The sequence below is a fragment of the Cygnus atratus genome, chromosome 1 (genome assembly GCF_013377495.2).
Source record: "Cygnus atratus isolate AKBS03 ecotype Queensland, Australia chromosome 1, CAtr_DNAZoo_HiC_assembly, whole genome shotgun sequence".
Taxonomy (NCBI): Eukaryota; Metazoa; Chordata; class Aves; order Anseriformes; family Anatidae; genus Cygnus; species Cygnus atratus.
In genome coordinates, this window is record NC_066362.1 from 58,813,362 (window position 1) to 58,831,799 (window position 18,438).

An 18,438-nucleotide genomic window follows, 5' to 3' on the forward strand; every position below is an offset into this window, starting at 1 on the left:
GAAGTGAAATATAATAAAATATGGGGTTGTATTCCAAGGAAAAGTATTAGTCTACAGAAGTTCATAAACCTGTAAAATACGCCTTAGATAAAGCACAAGTCTCACTTTGTCTGCCCTGTCTAGCCTGTTGTATGCTCCATGAAAAGGAAGGTATGCTGCTGGTTTGCTGTCCTATTTCACTTGTTCATGAGAAAAGACAAAGAAAACCTTTCTCTGCCAGTCTGAGGAAACCGCATCTTATTCTTCATAGGAATTTAAAACAATTTGTATTTCATATGCAAAAAGGGAAAAAAAATGGGGAGAATGCTTTACTCAGAGGGCACAAGGAGTTCATGTGTATATACAGAAGTAATCTGTATCTGGAATGAAAAGAACCCATTTTTCCTTAATATAAATATTTTACACTGTCCCCACCTCCAACAACTTTATAAATAAGTGGTCTGGCTGAGAAGATGTATCAACATAGTGCATAATTATTTACTGAAAAATTAAAACTTAGGAATTGGCTTATTCTTGTGGTATTCTGTATTATCCAGGCTGTTGGTATAGTCAGTATACTGACTGCAGAATCAAATCAGTTTTTACTGTTGCCAAAACTCTGGTAGGAATATCCTTAGTGGAAACTGCATGCACTCCTTTCTGGCAAATAGTGTCATGTATCCTGTACGCTTTAGCTGTGTTTTACTATGGCCTCTGATAGGCCTTCAACCATCTATACAAACAGAACCACTTACAGTGATCACAGTATCATTAATATCACATCTATTCTTCTTGATTTCCAGGACTTTTCCCAATCCGTGGATAATTCCTTTGTCTGTTGCAACATTTGCATAACTTAGAGGTGCATCATTTATGAACAGCTGCAAAAGAAATGCAATCAGAAAGCAGCAGAGATATTTTGTAGTTATATGGTAACAGGAGTGGTAGTGGGTGAAAGAAAAAAACAGTGCTTATGGCTTGCTTCAGGAAAACTGAAGAGTGCAGTCAAATTCAAGCACTTGCTCACATCCCAGTTGATGCATTTAAGTGCTTTGCTGGACTGGAAGGCCTGAGATGAGGTGCAGCCTGTTGAAGATCTGTAGCAACAGGATTTGGCAGAGCTGCTTTTTCCACTGTGGGGTGTAAAGGTAAAGGGTTTGAAGAAGGAGTCTGAAACAAGTCAAGCTGGGGAGGTGGGGAATGAGGGAGCTTCAGGGAAGACCTCCTGGAAGCTGTTCCTTCAAGGACGGCTTCCAGCATCTCACTGCTACCCCCACACTCCCTTTATGTCCTCCTCAGCCCCATGAGCAGCTGCTTTTTCCAAGGCTCTGCAGAGCAAGCAGCAGGGCTGAAATTGTTTTGCTGAGGAGCTTCCTGTTCTCCTTTGCCTGTGCCCAGAGGAAGCTCTGAGACAGAGAGGGAGGACAACTAAGTTCCCTTCTTGGCCGTGCCACAGAATTGGGTGGGTTGCTTAATCTTTCTGTGGTTGGCTTTCCTATGAGTGGTGCTGAAAGGCAATTCATATTTGTTGCCAAGTGCTTTGAGCTCTTAGGTCTGAAAGTGGAGTAAATCCACAGAAAATAGAATTCATGTGTTATAATTGAAGGCAGGTTTCTAATAGCTGTTGGAAGTCAGATTAATGACTGCTTTATAATGCAAGCTTGTGGCAGCTAGAGATGCATGTCCACCACAGTAGCTTCTAAGAAGCGATGATGAATGTGAAGAGCATAATTGAAGTCAAATCCAGTCAAAGACCCCTTCGACGGTGACTTTGAATTAAGCAGGTCTGAAAGAGGCATTCCATTTGAGTGACATCTTTTGTGCTGTTAAGTCCCAGAAGCTGACGTGGTGTGCACAGCTCTTTCTGGCTGCTTACTTGCTACGAAATCGAGAAAGTGAGGACAGCAGTACCTGGCTGTTGTGGAGGAAGAACCCAATGTGGTAAGAGAACCCGAGCATGGTCTCCCTGTGCATGCCATTGTGCAGGTCATTCTTCAGGAGCTTTTCATCTATCACAACGTGATATCGGATTTGATCCTCAACCTGCAAACACACGATTAAATTCAGAGTTACATAACAAAGCATGAAAAGTTATTTTGGAAAACTTTTCCCAAAGGGTATGAGCAAAATCGCTTGAATTTAAGGAGAAGCTTCTCCAGCAGTCAGGTTATTTCATATTTTCTACCGTGCAGAGTCTGCATTCCTGTCATAAAGCAACTTTTACTGGTCATGGGGGATAAAAGGCTAATGAACTGATGGGGACAAAGATTTGTTTGTTTCTGGCAGTGTCTCTGTGCATAGGGCTGGCTGACAGATGCACTGAAAAGTTAATCAGATGATTTTCTTAGGATACACGCTGAACTTTACATTTGATATCAAAAGTTGCTCATTCAAGAATGTTTTTATAATCTTCTTACCCATTCCTTCTCCCTGTGGCAAATCCTGAATAACCTTTAAATGAACGTTTGTGCTAATCCCATTGCCTACTGTCCCCTTGTTTTGAACATTCATACTGTTATTTGCTCTTTGGCTCCTTCAGAGGTGTGTGAAAGCATGAAGTAACCCCAAGCTGCAAGATTTGTGACATTGCCTAGCTTTGCTCACAGGGTGAAGTAGTGGCCTCTACATCTCATAGGTGGGATCAATTCTGTTTTGTTTTCCACAGGCTTGACAAAGAAATATTTGCAGGTAGGCAGGAAGGTGGCAATTAGGATAGAGCTAACTGCTAGGGTATAGACCTCCATCAATGTCCAATGTTTAATCCTGCTGACTTGTATGCTTTGAAGGAAAGTTAACTCTGATCCATCTTCATTTCTATGTTTAATCACCAACAGAGTGAGAAGTCACTCTGAACAAAACCTTGCTTCCTCAGAGGCCAAGAAATGGCATCTTCCCTGTGCCGAGCTCTTCCCTCTGAAGGAAAGTTTTCACAAGGTATTTTGCAAAAAAGAATGAGGCTTAGGCAGACTTCATCTTCCTGTTGCTTTCTGATTTTCTTTGTCAAATCACCACACCAGGCAAGGCTGGGAGCATGGAAGAAAGATGGAAGAAGCATACTTGTAAGCAGTGAAAATGAAAATAATTTCCGTTTGTGTGCAACACGAGTCCAACAGGACTGATGCCTTAAAGCTACATGTGTGTCTCTCAAAGATTTATTATAGATGCTTCTTATAGTGATGTGGAAATGAGGATATTATTAAAACTAACTAAAATAGTGTTCAAAAGTCATGTGAGAAGATTTGGGTTGATCATGTGTGATTTCTTCCGGTGAGGTAGCAATCAGGACTGCTGTCATGGGTCTACTGGTTGGAGGTAAATGTCTTGGGATGAGTCATTTGAACTCTGTGTTCCTCAGCTTCCTGGCTGTAAATGGAGACCGTGAAAGTGGGGAGAGAGTGCACAGTGTGAGTATTTATGGAAGGGGCAGGGAAGTATTAATGTCATTGTGCAAGTCATGAGTGAAGCTTCCTCTGCAAGGGGTGATTCTTGATACTTGGATTCAGTAAAGCAGTTTCAAACTGGAGCAAATGTGAAGAAAGGAGATGGGATGACCCAGGAAACAGCATAACCTGGGAGAAGACTGACAGGACTGAGAAGGCCGTTTGGCCTTGTAAATATGTCAAGGCATAAATGCCAGAGAAACAGAAATTGTTTCAGCTAAAGCATGGTGCTGGCATCAGAATAAAGGAATATGAACTGGCCAGAGGTGTGCTGTCAAAATAATATAAACTGGCTCTGGGAGTGAGGCCAGAGGCTGGCATGGGAGAGGTGGGATGGCCACATCCGTGCTGGTATGAGGAGCTGGTTGCGGGGTCGGGCATGAGCCTGGTGTGGACTGCTGGGAGAGGGCAGCAGCAACGGGTTTGCCAGAGGAAATTCTTCTAGCCAGGAAAACTTCAGATATTTTTCTGAACCCTGAACCCTGGGACTGGCCAGCAGTGCTTGTAAGATAGGACTAGAAATGGTTTGCAGGAAGTGGCTTGTGAATGCTGTTCCAGCAGGAGTAGCATGGACAAATGTCTCACTAGTTCTAAGAAAGAGTCAGAATATTTTGGGGCATTATTAATGATGGTGTTGCCACTGACGATGGGGGACTGGACTTGTTCACCTAAGAAATTAATTTCAGTGTTATTCCTGGTCATTCCTGTACTGATCTCCTTTTAGGGTGTAAGATGGAAAAGTCTAGTGATGAAATGTCTTGGATATTATTGGAGTTGTTTTATTTTAGAGAAGGACAAAACCCAGAACAAACAGCTAGGCTCCTCTAGCAAGCCAGGAAAATACATGTGGATCCACCCCTCCTCATCTCCTCTGGTGGTAAAAACAAACTTACTGGATTCCTGGAAAACTAATCCCTCTTCCTATTTCTGTATCCTTTCAATTCATCCACTTGACACTGAAATGAGAAACTGAGTTGTTAAGAAATATCCTGTGAGTAATACGTACCAGAGTAGAAACGTTTTTTTTGCTTAGGTAATTTTCTATGGCATCGTTATTTGGAGCAAACACCGTGTATGTGTTTGCAGCTTCTATTTCGTTTGCCAGGCCGTATTGCTGTTGTGAAACACATTTAAAACAAACAAAAGAGGATGATCACTGATATTCTGATAGTAGTTCAAATGCAAACCTCTACACTTAAAAAGGTGTGAAAGCTTACAATAATGTAGCCCCTGAAAATGGAGTAATCGGGCATTTGCTCCAGGCGGGCCAGCAGCCTTGGCATGACAGTGCTTCGGAGGGGAGTCAGAACCTGGAAAAAGAGCAGATAGATCCCATGTCAATACACATTCACGTGCTATGGTTGCAGCTGCCAGGAGCAGATGCAATAGAAAATATTGTTCTACACAAGTAATGTTTTGCAAGAGCGGTTGACTATGTTCCATTGCTTGTGGTGCAGAGGAACAAATCCTCCCTGCCTGGCCATATACCTTATCAATAACATGTATGATCCCGTTTGTGGATGCGATGTCGCCAGCCACGATGTGAGCGCCCTCGACAGTGAGGTTCTGAAAGGAGAGGAGAAGAGAGGGGGTTTGCTTTGGCACTGTGGGGGCTGCAGCTTCCTGGCTGTGGGTTTCCACACCTTTCCAAACGCTGGCCTGGGGCTCCACCACAGCCCTGCTTAGTGCCAGGCCAGGCCAGAGGCCAGGTTGTCCTCAGGAAAACATGTGCAGAAGAGGTGATGTGGGGACTCTGTGCTACTCCCCGTGTGCAGGACAGCAAAGCCATGGGGTAACATTGGGGTGGTCACTCAGGGCTGGTGCACTCACCCCTGCCCATGGCAGGATGGAATCCCGTCCGCACCACTGCTGTCACACGCTCCCATGTCTGTGCATTCCTCAAGAACCCCATTCATGGTTTTTCCTTCAATGGGGAAAACTCTTCCCTCCTGTAATGGGGCTGATGTGCTTAAATGTGCCATATGTATTTCCAGAAAATCCTCCTCAGAACATGGAGCACTAAATAAAAAAGCTGAGGTGGAAGGGCTCTCAGATGTAGCTATTTACCTTTAAAAATACCTTTGTGTGGTTTGGGACTATCGGGTTGCACATGCAGACATGTGTGCAGCACCACCGCTTCCTCCTACCTTCCCAGTTTCCAAAAATAAATTATTGGGTTTCCCTGATGCATTTTATCTTAAATTAGTTCACAGGCTGTGCTGGGCAGGGACTATGCTTTCGCTTTGCTACGAAACTGTTCAGAGTTTGCAGCAGCTACTGTGACATTAGGAGTAAATGATACTGCTGACAAATCTCAGCTGAGAAAATTTGTGGGGAAAGCCAAGTTAATGTTCCTCCCAGAGGGCCCCCTGTAATTGATCTGTTCCTTTAATTTTGTAACATAGTCTTTAAAATACAGGTACATAATGTCTGTATGATTTTGTTACACAAAAATGCTGGTGGCAGTGACGGTCAGGGTCTGGTGTATGGTACCACAGTGGTTTGCAGGTCATCTCACCCCATTTTCTTTAGACAAGTGTAGGAAGTTGCTCTGTAGAGATGTTGGCAGCGTATCAGAGGACGATAAATTCTGGAAATCAGCAAAGCTGTAAGCTCCTGTCAATACATGATACCTAAAGGAAATTAACTGGATTTTAAGGTTTTGTATTTTCTCATTTTTCTTTTTCTAGATAAATACATTTGGTGTGTCTAAAACTGCGGTTTAAAGCAGGAATTATTTTGAACAGTGCCTAGTTCAGCTATGTTCTGATCTTAGCTTGACCTTTAAACATTTCTGGCATGATACAAATAATGTCTTTGTTTTCAGTGGAGTTGCTACAGAGATTTATAGCACTGTAACTAGAAGGAATATCCCATGGCCCTCCCTTAAAAATGTAAGAGCTGTCTTGCCATAGTGGCTTCATATAATAAAGACTTGTTTGGAATTAAAAGCAATTCATTAAAAACAAAACCTAACCATCAACGTACTTCAGTAGAGTTGGGATATTACTCTTTGACATCCAAAAAGCTTTCTCATCTTCATCCATGTTTTCAATTGCTTGAAGAGAAGGCACGAGGACAGTTAGATTTGAGGTGGTGGACAACACTGAGTTTATCTCAGCCTCCTGCATGAAAGCAAAGTAGGTAAAATAATTCATCTTAATGAAGACCTATAAATAGCAACTCGTGACTTTTTAGCAAGGTGGGGTATGTGACGTGTTTTGGGACTGGCCTGGAAAGGAAAAACTATTATACAGAGCAATGACTTGAACAAAAGTACTTAGAGCTGTACAAAAATGGTAAATGAGTGCCTATATTTTACATAATAGATTGCCAGCATTTAAAGGGCAACAGGGAAGTTTAGGTCAGAATTGATTTTTTTTTTTTTTCTTCTTAATCATGAAACACATGAGAGAACTCAACTCCCACAAAAGCTAGCCTGTTTCCTGGAATCTATTTTATCTACCTGAATTTAAAAAAAAAAAATTAATTAATCAGTCTGCAAAGTACTACTGGTTACTGATAGCTTCAAATAACCTCCTCTTGCAGAGCACTCCACTCTACTTAATAGATAGAAGCATTGCGATCCATGAAATAAGAAACCCACGTAACACAATGTTCACATTTGAAGTAAGACTATTTAACGTGGCTGGGATTTTTTAAGATGTCCAAGGGACATCCATGCCCACCAGTACCGCAGTGGGGCTTGCTGCTGACAGCTCTAATTTTAGCTGGGGGTTGTAGGCTCTGTAGTATGCAAGGACTGATTCATCTCCCATATATCAGCGTCTGCCTTACAGATGGAAAGATTCTTCTCTGGACAGGATTTTTCCAGTTGTGTGGATTTTCTTTCTTTTGAGAGAGGGGTAGGGGGAAAAGGAGAGCTGAAGTCTTGAATGTGGTTTTGGTGAAGATGAGGTTCTCCAAACTTTTTGCGGGCTCCACAACTTGCCATTTTTGATACTGCAAAACTTGAGGAAGCCATATGAGGTTGCATTCTACCTTTTTGCAGCTGGTATGCTGCCTGAAAACTGGCTTATTCTGATGTTTCTTCAGTACGCATACTGGTTTTTAAGTCAAGAAGGGAATTATCTCCTCCTAATAGCTGGGAGCTTTGTCTCTAAGATTTTTTTTTTTTCTAGCTAGCATCACTGTCACCTTCCAAATATTTAAATATAGAAATAGAAACAGACTTCCCTTTTTCATCCTTCCTGACCAGCAAGAAAAATATTTGGTTATGAAATGTGGTAAACATCACATTCCTGCTCACGTATGAAGTTAAAAAACACACAGATGGATATACCTCCCTATCTTGCTCATGGTTGTAGTTACTGTTATATAAGGAATACTATTTCTTTGAAGTATAGCAGAAATTTCCACATCTCTGTTTCTATAGATTATACAGAATCTGCTCCCTGATTCTTTTTCTCCTGCTTCATTATCTAAAGAGCACATTCATTAGCAGGTGGTCAGCCTTTCCTATTGTGCTCATTTCTTTAGCTTCATTAGCTTCACTCTCTTTAGAGCTGCTGGTGCTACAGTCTGAGCCTAGGGCCAAGCAGATAACTGATTTAAATTAGCCACGCTGGCCTTGCTTTCAAGTAGCTCCCTGAGGTCCCTGTTGTAGTCATATGCTTTAATGGTCCCTGAGCAGTCTAAGTTTGAAAAGCACGAAAGCAGCTAATATGCCATAACTTCTGTTTCTTGTGCTATTTATTAATATATCACTGTTCCATTCACTTTGTCATGTACTTTCTATACAATTCTTATATTTAGGTTTTAAACTCTATAGAAGAAACTGGTTTTGATCTTTATTCATACTAATGCCAGCCTCAGTGGGGTAGGACCTCTAATATTACCACTGCCCTAGTAATAGGTGGTAGCATGTGAAAATAAAGTCAGCAGTAATCTAAGTTGGTGTTTCTTCCCTGATCTAAAGCCAACCAAGTTAATCTGCTTCTTTTTTTACAGGACCTAAGTCAAACTCAGACAGGGTTTGATTTTTTTTTTCCTTCTTGCTTGCTACAGCAGCAGCACACTGACCAGCTATACAGTCACATTTTCCTAGTGTGGGGCTCAGTAAAAATAGGGACAGTAAGGCATTGCCTTTCCTCTCCACTTGCTTGTAATTTTATTACATGAGGAAAGATGGGAGGACCTGAACGTGCCTTGTGGCATATTCAGGCTCTGCTTGTACACTGCTGTTGTCCTCTGGACTAAGGAGTATTTATGTACAGAACAGGTCATAGCCCGGGTAGCCCCCTGCCTCAGAAAGTGCGCTTGTAACTAACTCTTCTGCTTGCAGAGCTTTCTTGCCTGCTTGGATTTGGGATCAGAAATTGGTTTTCAGACATAAACCGAGGACCAGTTAATCAGTTTCCCTTTGACTGGTGGGAGAGGCACTTCAGTACCTATCCAGAGCTGAGGCCTCTGCTGTAGAATGGGAATATTGCTTTGGGGTTCCCATTTCTAAAGGCTAAAAGGCTCATGTTTTTCTGCAGACTTGAACATGCTGAAATATAAACCATGAAATCTACTTACATTAACCCACTGGTTAAATGCAGCTGCTTCTGACAGACTAGATAACTCCTGATTGGAAACAGAAAGAGAGAGCAATGAGTACATGAGTTCTAACTAGCTGTACCAAAGTACCATTGCTGTACCTTGTGGAGTAATCCACTGTGTCTGGCACAGCTGATGTGACATGGAAAAGCAGGTTTTCAGTAAGCGTGAAAAGGGAGGACATTTATGTTTTTCTAATGGTGATAGCTTCTGGTAATTGGAGTTGTGAGTTAACAACTCTTTTGAAAATTGGGCCATCTAATGCTTAATTAGTTATAATTAGGTGTAATTAGATGCACCTGACCTCAGTATATAATGGATACTGACCTCAGGCTGAGCATTTATTTTCTGTGAATCTAAACATAAATAATTTCTTAACTCAATGCAAAATGGATTTAAAGAAGATATGTTGTTTTGGTTGGTGTTTGTACAGCATCTTACATATCATCTTGCAGGTGGACAGCCTTAATTCTGCCACAGTGCTTGGAACAGAGAGAGATGATGGTATGAGCAAGGATGGCAGATAGTGCTAAGAGGCATGTAAGATTACTGCCAATGACTGTGACTGCTAACACTTTCATTTTTCCTATACTGTTAAATGCATATTTATTTTGCCAATGTACTTGTTTCAGCTTTATTTGTCTACCAATCTGCATGGTTTGATTGAACATGATAAATTGACCATCTCAACTGAGACATAGCTCAAGGCAGAATTTTGGAAGAGCTGGGAGCCCATCGCTCCGAGTTGGGGATGAGCGCTTAGCACCTACAAAGTTAGGACTTTGGGGCTGGCATTTTAAAATTTGTTTTAAAGAAATATCCTCAGATCCCTTAGGCCCCTTTCCAAGGTATGTTTTTAAACACAACAGATCACTTCTGTATCAGGCAAGAGTCTCCAGAAAGAACACAGTCTGCAGATAGCACTGGTGGGCATCATATTTTTCCTGTTTATAATGTTTTTGCTATCTGGTTAAGATCCAGTGTGAGAACCGTGCAGTAGGTCCTGTACTCAGAGATGATGATCGTCTTACTTACATCTGCAGCATTTCCGTAGCATATTCTACCATCTCCTTCGTAGCCCTTTGGGCACGCACATTCCCAGCCATGAGAAGGTTCAAACTGACAAGTTGCCTTTGAACCAGAAAGACAGAAAAAATATTGTCAGATACTCAGGAGGCTACTCCAGCGCAAAGATAGCCTGTAAACCCTTCCTGTTATACATTCATATACAGACATTACCCTAGCAAAGTATCTCTCTACCATCTTCCATAGATTTCTTCATCCCCCTGTAGAACAAACTCCACCAGATGAGGGCGCTAGCTCCCTCGCCCGTCCTAAACTGAGGCCTGTAAACGCTTGCTTTGCCCTTTCTTACTTCCTCCCTACAGAAACTGAGCCCTGTCCCTCTGCCTTACTAAGGTAGATCCATCCTCTGCTCCCCTGGACTTTTTGATTTAGCTCTGTCTCTGTGTCCTGTCTGCAGGTTGACTGCATGCAGCTACTGATAAAGCTGATAGATGCCTGCATAGAGATGTGTGACTCAGGTAAACTCTCAACAGGCTATTGCATCCAGATTGCAGTTGGTGGCAGAGAAGCAGCATGCATTTACTCTGGGCTTGAGATAGCCCTTCTGTACAGGTGGAATTGGGAGCAGGCTTTGTGGTCTGTGTTTGGTGCATGCACCAAACTGATGAGGCTCACATAGCATTTTTGGTGGCTGTACCACTGCGTGGAAAGCTTTGTTCCATCTTGAGCAGAAATTGCAGGGTTGAAATAAAAAGGAAATTCTATGGTGTGTGCAGGAGGTGAGGTGTGATATTTATCTGAACACTTTGTTCGGGGAATGACTTATTACTCACCAGATGATGGCATTTTCCATTTTGTTCCAGGCATGAGTTTATGGATGTGCATTCAATTCCATTTCCCTGAAATCCATCTTTACACTTGCAGTCATTCTGTTGTTTCAATAAAAGACAGTGATACATTATGATGATTAAAACTGTGTACATATTCTAGATGCAACAGATTAGCCTGTTGGTGCTTCTGCATGGCTCCATGAAGTCATTCCACTGACTTGAGTGGAATGACACTGACTAATACATGCAGAAGACCTTCATACGTGACACCTAGCATGCTTACTTAACAGTATTTGCTGCTGGAATGACAGCACATAGTGAGCACAGGGATAAGAGTGGCAGGAGGCTGCTCTGTGTGGAAATGGGTTTGTGGCTATGAGGGAGGGGAGAACTTGTGGATGAACAAGGGTGGAAAATGCTGGCAGAGCAAAACTGCCAGAGAACGGGTGTGGAAGGTGGGAACGAATGCGAAGGGACTTACCTGGCCTGGCCCAACATAGATGCAGGTAGCATTTTCGTGGCACCCAGCAACAGATGGCAGCAGGCAGTTGTTGATGGCTGAGCAGTCCTGTCCATCGCCTGTCCATCCTGCTTGGCAAGCACACAGGTACTCTCCTGGGCCTGTCTGCATGCATTCAGCCTGGGGAGGGTGCAGAGGCCAGACAAAATCATCTCCATTTGTACAGGCCATGGCATGCAAACCTGGAGGTCAGCACCTGGGCTGGGGAGGCCTGCCCACATCAACCAGCAGCAGGACCATGCTGTGATCATTTGGTTAAAATTGACACTTGGTGCAAAGAGGTAGACCCTTGGCTATGGCAGCAGAAAGGGGGAGAGTTTCCTCCTCTTAAAACCATGGAGCATCAAATCCTCCTTAATCCAGAGAGCTTCTGGCAGGGACCAAAAGGCAAAGCTCCTGCTAACAGCCAGCCAGCATCCTGATCCCAGAACAGGAAGGGAAATAAAAATCCCTGCGTGCTAATGTCTCTGGGATCAGACCTTAGGCCTGTGTACAGGGATCAGGAAATGCCAGTTGTAGGGAAAGTCCCATGTATGCAGAATTTCGAGCAGTTCCTATGAGAGAGGGCAACAACTAAAGTAGTGCATACCCAGGTAATGAAATGAAAATATTCTAAGTCTTGTAGCTACTTCTGAAATGAAGTAAAATTCCTCTTTTATCTTCACTGCGGGATAAAACAGCTGTGTTGCTGCTTTTTGTCAAGAATGTGTCACAGCTTACCTTGGCAATTCCATGGCACTGTTCAGGACAGTTAGGTGACATCTGCCTTTAGGTCTAAGCAATAGCAATGCCGCTATCAGAGAAATAACTTGAAACTGCAGTAAAAATTGCGACACTTGCTTTTTGCAAAAGTTTCAGCCAAACCTTGTTTACTGCCTGCTTTTCTGTGCTGTCAGGCCCTGTGGGAAAAGCCCATACTTACATTGATATTGCAGCCACCTGGGTATAAACTAGCACAGGGATCAACTTTGCTGCAGGTCATGCCATCTCCTTCGTAGCCAGGCTTGCAAACGCAGCTATAGAGATGAGAGGAGGGGAGAGTCATTAAACGTGATAGGACAGCTGTAAAATGAAGGGATTGTTTTCCACTGTAACGTGCTATTTATAGGCAGCTTAAAATCGGTAACCTTGGATTCACAATGCAAATAGCTTAAGTGCATACATTATGTTTTTTTTTCTTTTTCTTTTTTCCAAAATACGTGACTGGGTTAAGTCAAATGAGGGATCTGTCCTCTGTGTACAAGATGGGGGGTGAAATTAATTCTGTGCTAACGTGATCTCTGCAAAGGTGAGCTAATAGCTCTAAATTAATTATGAGGTGTGGTTGCTCTTTCCTTTATTGATTCAGCAGATAGCTCCCCTTGAAGTGCATGCAAGATTGAGCTCCTCTGTTTCCCTGGTCCCCCATCCCCAAGATTAAACCATACTGGAGGGAATTTCTGAAGTGCTCAGTTATGCACATCCTCATTCTCTTTCATACGGTGACTCATTACAAATGCACTGTGGTGAGAGGCAAATGTGCTGCATGTGACAGTGAAGGTGAGCATAAACAAGTTGTAGCTGTTGTAGTAACAGAGTTTAGTAACCAGTCCTGCCAGTCCAAGCCCATAGTGCTGTGGCATCCAAATTGTACTTGAGCTAATTGGATCAATCTATCTATCCCCAAACCACGTGGGAGTTTCAATGTTTTTCAGCAAAGCTGAAAATCCTAATTCACTAAGGGTAGGTCAGAAATAAAGAACCCTTGTAGCTGTTAGTAGGAAGGCAGCCTTCTGACAAGGGTCAGATCCATATGCATCTATCGGATTGGGGGTAAGTATGATGTACAGGATGGGGGCACCGAGAACTCTTAATTCCTGTCTTGTAAATGAAGATAGATGCAGTGCATGGTTATGCTTATTTGCTGCAAAGCAGTAGTTCATTGGCTGATATTTGTGTACTGCTACAAGGTGCGGTCTTGATCAAGAAAGTTGGAAAGAGCTACATCCTCATTAATATTAATTAGATGCGAGTTGCTGACTTACCTCACTGTACCATCGCTAAGCTGACAGTCTGCATGTGTGTGGCAGAGCCGTAGGGAGGGCTCGCAGGGAACAACGGGCTTATCACAGAGTTTCCCAGTGTATCCACTTCTGCATGATCCAGGAAGACAGATCCCGTCACTGTCTATTCGGTTATCACACTTCCCGTAAATGCAGAGGCACTCTATCAGAGATAAAATAAAATGTGCAATTCTATAGTGGGAAAAGGCATCTATCCTTACATAGAAGTTCTTATAAATCAATTCCTCTTTTATTCTAGAATCTAACCTTTTGTATTTTTAAAGTCTCTCTTTATTGAGGGGACCTACTGTTTATTGTATCCATGTCTTTGCAGGTGTCTTTTATAGATAACTATTTAAAATCTATGGTGACTTTGTAGGGCACTTATCTATCAGTGAAATTTAAAGTACTTCAGAGAGAGGGGGAAAAAATACTGTTTTAGGTTATCAGGGCAAAAGTTTTTTCATTGCGCAACTTCTGGTGTAGTTTCAACGACGTAAGAAGACTTCTAATACTGAGTCCACAATCCTACAAATTATATAATGCAGAAATGCCTGTACTAGTGCACATGGTAGCAGCACAGACCTACTGGCACTGCTATGGATAGGTTGAGTGCTGCTGCTAGGCATAGCAATGCCCAGTGGGCATGGTAGGTGAGGCTTTTACAATCCCACAAGTGCCAGTAGCGGCTAGATAAGCCAACACAGACTGCTTGGCCAGGACTGGAGCTTAGGCAATACCACCTCTTCTGACAGAATTTGTTTTTCAGTTGTTATCCATGTACCTCTAAACCTTAGAGTGAGCTGTGTTTATTGAATGACAGGCTGTTTCATAGCAAAAAGATTAAAAAACAATTACAGAGACAGGGAATATAAATATATTTGATGTCACCTATTCTGTAGACTCTAAAATGCAGTATAGTTTGACACAGTTTATAGAAGATGACAGATAGAACTATAAACTATTCAAAAGATCAGAAAATATTTAGCAGGGATAGTTATTAGGTGGCCCTAAACACAATCTGTTTATAGATTTAGTTGTTCTTAGATTGCATATGTTTGTCATTGTAGGCAGATTCTGTTCTGTGTGAGCAACAGCAGAACAGCAATGAATAGATAAGATTTTCTTTTCAATTACTCATGTGAGGGAGACAGAAAGGAAAGGAACAACACAATATAAAGTGAGCAATGAGCCTTACAGAAAGCCCACTTAAACCAGTGAGAAGATTTTTCACTGACTCTGGGCTTATGTGCATCCCTTTGAAATAAGAAATGAACCTGCCCCAGAGACACCCAGCTTATCTGCTAGACATACAATTTATCTAGCTGTTACCTCCTGCCACAGTGGCAAGGGTCCAAAGAAAAATCCCATGATCTTGAGTGGAAGAAGTGTGGCTGTACTCACTTTTGTCACACTGAGGTCCATATTTGCCAGGGTCTGAGCAGAACTGGCAGTGCGAGCCTTGAAATGCCTCAGCACAAATGCAGGTCCCATTTCCATCCAGGCCATCCATGCACTGCAATATGGAAGAGAGGTGATCTTTATGTATAAATTGAAATACATCTTTATCTCTCCTTTGTGAAGACACTGTAGGTCTGTCCATGCTGTGCCTGTGACAGACTACTAGGAAGAATCTCAGCTTTAATGAAAAATCTTTCAGTGCAGAAGCTTTCCTTGTGCATGTAGTTATACTCTGTGGCAGTGTATTCTACCTTCCTTTGCAGTTTAAAAACAAGAATAGTGATCTGACCATTCCCCTGTACTGTGCAAAGTAAAAGCATCAGTGGGTCACTTAACCCCAGCTTTGCACATGTGCTGCGTATTGGGACCAGTGAAACTGTCAATTGGAGAAGAGACCAATTCATTTCCCTCCTCTGAATAGCTGGACCTGAAATTCACGCCGTCACTGGATGTAAAAGGAGTGTGCGGCTCTTGCAGAGCCCCTAATTCCTGCAGTGCAGGAGTTCAGGGACTTCTGGGAGACAGTCCATCCTCCCCAGTGTCGAGTGAATGCAGGATGTTTCAGGATGCTATGCTTACCTGCCCATTTCCTGAGCAGGGTTTGGAGAAACCTCCTGGGCATGGACTGCAGTTGTGGCCAAAGAAGCCTCTGCAACACTTCGGTTCCTGCAAAATGAAGCAAATACTGCTGCCTGTCATCTGAAATAATCCTTCGTTCCGAGCAGGACAGATGGAGCCAGAGTTACCCTGTATTTACAGGGGACCGATTAGGGGGAGACACCAGGGCTGGTCTCAGGGATGGGGGCTGCAGCAGTTTCTGAAGGGAAAAAAATAGAGAGATTTTCTGCAGGAATAGGGAGACGGCATGAAATCTGTTTTCTGGGCTGACTGGAAGAGGCCAGAGTGAGCCTGGCCTCTACATCTGGGCCAGACTCTGACATTTCAAGGTTGCTCTTCCTTGGCAGGTACCGCACAGCACATTGAAAGCATCCTTTTTTCTAGAGCCTTTGTGTGGAGGCAGAGTACAAAAGACATCTCTCCATCTGGTTTTAGTCCTCTGGCAAAGGCCTGCTGGGGTAACTGGCTCATAAAAAGCTTATGTTGAACCTGAACTGTGTCTGCAGTGGTTTTGTTAAAACCAGGAGGGGTATAGGCAGCCCAAGAGGGGGACAAGGCAAACCACTGCATACCCTCCATTGCTATTGTCAAATTCATCAGCATTAGATATGCATGTCCCGTCACCAGTTACGGACATATCTGCGTGTTGACTCGTGTTGTGTGTGCTTTCATATTTGCCTGCTGATGTGCAGTGCAATTTGAGTCAGTCTGTCTCCTCTGCATCTGAGATGGAGAACTGTGAGAGATATTTTACCCCTGAGAGATGCTGTGAAAGCTAGACATGCTGCTTTGATCTTCCTCCTTCCCCCAGTGCATCAGTATGGGATTTTATCATTACACAGCCCTAAATGTTTTTCCTGGATGCGTTGTTTGTTCTATTCACGAATTGGCTGCTTGATCTGTTTATGTATCAGAAATACAGAAACTGTATTAGGGGAAAAAAAACCAAATAACCTCATTTACATGTGTAATTCAAGGAAATAATTAGCAAAAGGTTTTCAAAGCTTACAGACATGCAGCCTGTTTAGGAGCCCTGGGAGCCAGGGAAGGTGTAAGCCCCTCCCACGGGCCAAAGGCTTCTATGAGGACTAGGCTTGCCAAGCAGAGCAAGTGAGGCATGGTTTTTGGGATTGTTTGCCATTCATTGTTACCAAATAGCACGTGAAGTCCTGGGACAGGAACAGCTGGGACTGGGGATCCCACACTCTGCTGTTCTTCATGAGTGAAGCTGTATGGGACCATCACATTTTGGCTAGAAGCCTGATGTGAAAACCTCTCAGTTAGTATGAGATTGTTGCTGTCAGTAACACATGGCAACTAAAAAAACCTCATTGTGGAGGTACTGATGTAAATGTGTTGTGGAGAGGAGTTATTTCAGGTAGTAGAGGGGATACTGGCAGGCATTTTGCTCCCAGCCACCTGTAGAAAAGTGATATGGAAAGTACATGGACATCTCCATGCGTCTCTACTCCAAAAATAAAGTTCACAATGCAAAAGACAACCCACTGCAAAACTTACATACATTCCACCTTAAGGAGCCATAACTGTGTACCTTTACTGTTATATTGCAGTATCTAGCACAGCCAGTTTTTGGAAAGGTTGGGCCTTCAATAATGCATCTCCTCTTTAAGAAAGGCTGAAATATGCAAAAAAAAATCGAAGCATTAGTATTTCTAAGCAATGTACAGTGCTGTGATACGGTCTTAATATTGAAACATAATTTAACTGGGGAACAGAGCACTTTGTCATAGTGTCACATATTTTCCCATTTTTAAAATTTATGGAATTATGCATATCTTTCATAATATGATTTTCCTTTTGACCTGTGGTTATTACTGAATATGGCATATAGGACAAACTACCAGTGAATTTTTATAACATGGGGAATAAAATTCCTGTGACAGCTAGACTCAATTTTTATATGTGGAGGAACATGCAGCTAGATTTGCATCTCTTAGAGGGAAGCAGATGGAAGATTTTCTGTCCATTCTGAAGCTTCTACTGCAGACAGTTACTTCTGGGAGGATGCTTAATTAAAAGGAAATTTTAACAGATGTCTGGCCTGATTTAAATGTATCCCTCCTCTATTTTTCATTTACTAACTCTCAAAGGATAATCATAGTAATTCTCATTCCTCACCTCTCTCTTCTGTCAATCCATACCCTAAATAGATCTTTTACTTGAGAAAAAAGTCATAGCTGCTATGAAGTCTATGAAGGATCCTGCTACAGCAAAGTAATGCTGAAATTACCTGATGCCAGATCATTGCCAAAAAGAGTTTAAGTTACTGCCTGTATTTGTATGTTTATGCAGTTCTTCATATTGCTATCTGGTTCTTTTGCTCACTGTATTGGGAGAGCAGCAAACAACACAGAGGAATCTATGCATTTTGTACAGTGGGGGGAATCTGTCAGGAAATGTCACTTACGATTGGCTTTGAATCCGCTGGACAGGGACTCAATGCATGTGAGAAACAACTTGCACAGATACCCTAGATGGAGACAGTAAGGATTTTCATTTGACAAGGCCTTATACCATCTACTGAGACACGTACTTATGGACAACAGATATTGTAAATTTTAAGTATGTCTTTCCTGTGAATTTTAACTGTTACAGCATGGATCTGGAACTGAACAGCAGCTATATCTGCTGGCTCTGATATTCGCTCCTTCTCGCAGGTTCTTTTAAAGACCTGGCAGCTTCCTAAACAGAAGACGACCATGGGCACAAATAAACAGGTGTCCTTTGCTCAACATGGTATAATACATTAATTAAGATCGTCTGAGGATCTGGTGCAGTCTATATTTAACTTCTGTAATAATTTTTATTCCTTCCTAGGAAGACCACAAATCTGTACGTGCTGTCTGCATATGAGACTCAACTGAAATTTGTCTTGTATGTAAGCAGTGCCTCTGATGGCATTGCTCTCCCTGATGCTCAGTTCTGCTTAGCATCACCTA

At 42.5% G+C, this 18,438-nt stretch overlaps 1 protein-coding gene across 1 annotated transcript in view; it reads right to left on the reverse strand.

Moving 5' to 3' along the window:
• The window catches only part of STAB2 (stabilin 2), an 86,504-nt gene that overhangs the window by 35,032 nt on the left and 33,034 nt on the right, over window positions 1-18,438 (reverse strand). Inside the window, exons 19-35 of the mRNA XM_050708224.1 lie at window positions 17,907-17,969; window positions 17,031-17,114; window positions 15,440-15,526; window positions 14,804-14,915; window positions 13,382-13,562; window positions 12,280-12,373; window positions 11,319-11,477; window positions 10,841-10,936; window positions 10,017-10,112; window positions 8,961-9,008; window positions 6,408-6,544; window positions 5,938-6,052; window positions 4,908-4,985; window positions 4,637-4,729; window positions 4,426-4,533; window positions 1,891-2,022; window positions 735-860 (exon numbers count right to left, since the gene is read on the reverse strand). Of these exons, the coding sequence (XP_050564181.1) occupies window positions 735-860; window positions 1,891-2,022; window positions 4,426-4,533; window positions 4,637-4,729; window positions 4,908-4,985; window positions 5,938-6,052; window positions 6,408-6,544; window positions 8,961-9,008; window positions 10,017-10,112; window positions 10,841-10,936; window positions 11,319-11,477; window positions 12,280-12,373; window positions 13,382-13,562; window positions 14,804-14,915; window positions 15,440-15,526; window positions 17,031-17,114; window positions 17,907-17,969 (1,809 nt within the window). The remainder of the gene's footprint in view (window positions 1-734; window positions 861-1,890; window positions 2,023-4,425; window positions 4,534-4,636; window positions 4,730-4,907; window positions 4,986-5,937; window positions 6,053-6,407; window positions 6,545-8,960; window positions 9,009-10,016; window positions 10,113-10,840; window positions 10,937-11,318; window positions 11,478-12,279; window positions 12,374-13,381; window positions 13,563-14,803; window positions 14,916-15,439; window positions 15,527-17,030; window positions 17,115-17,906; window positions 17,970-18,438) is intronic.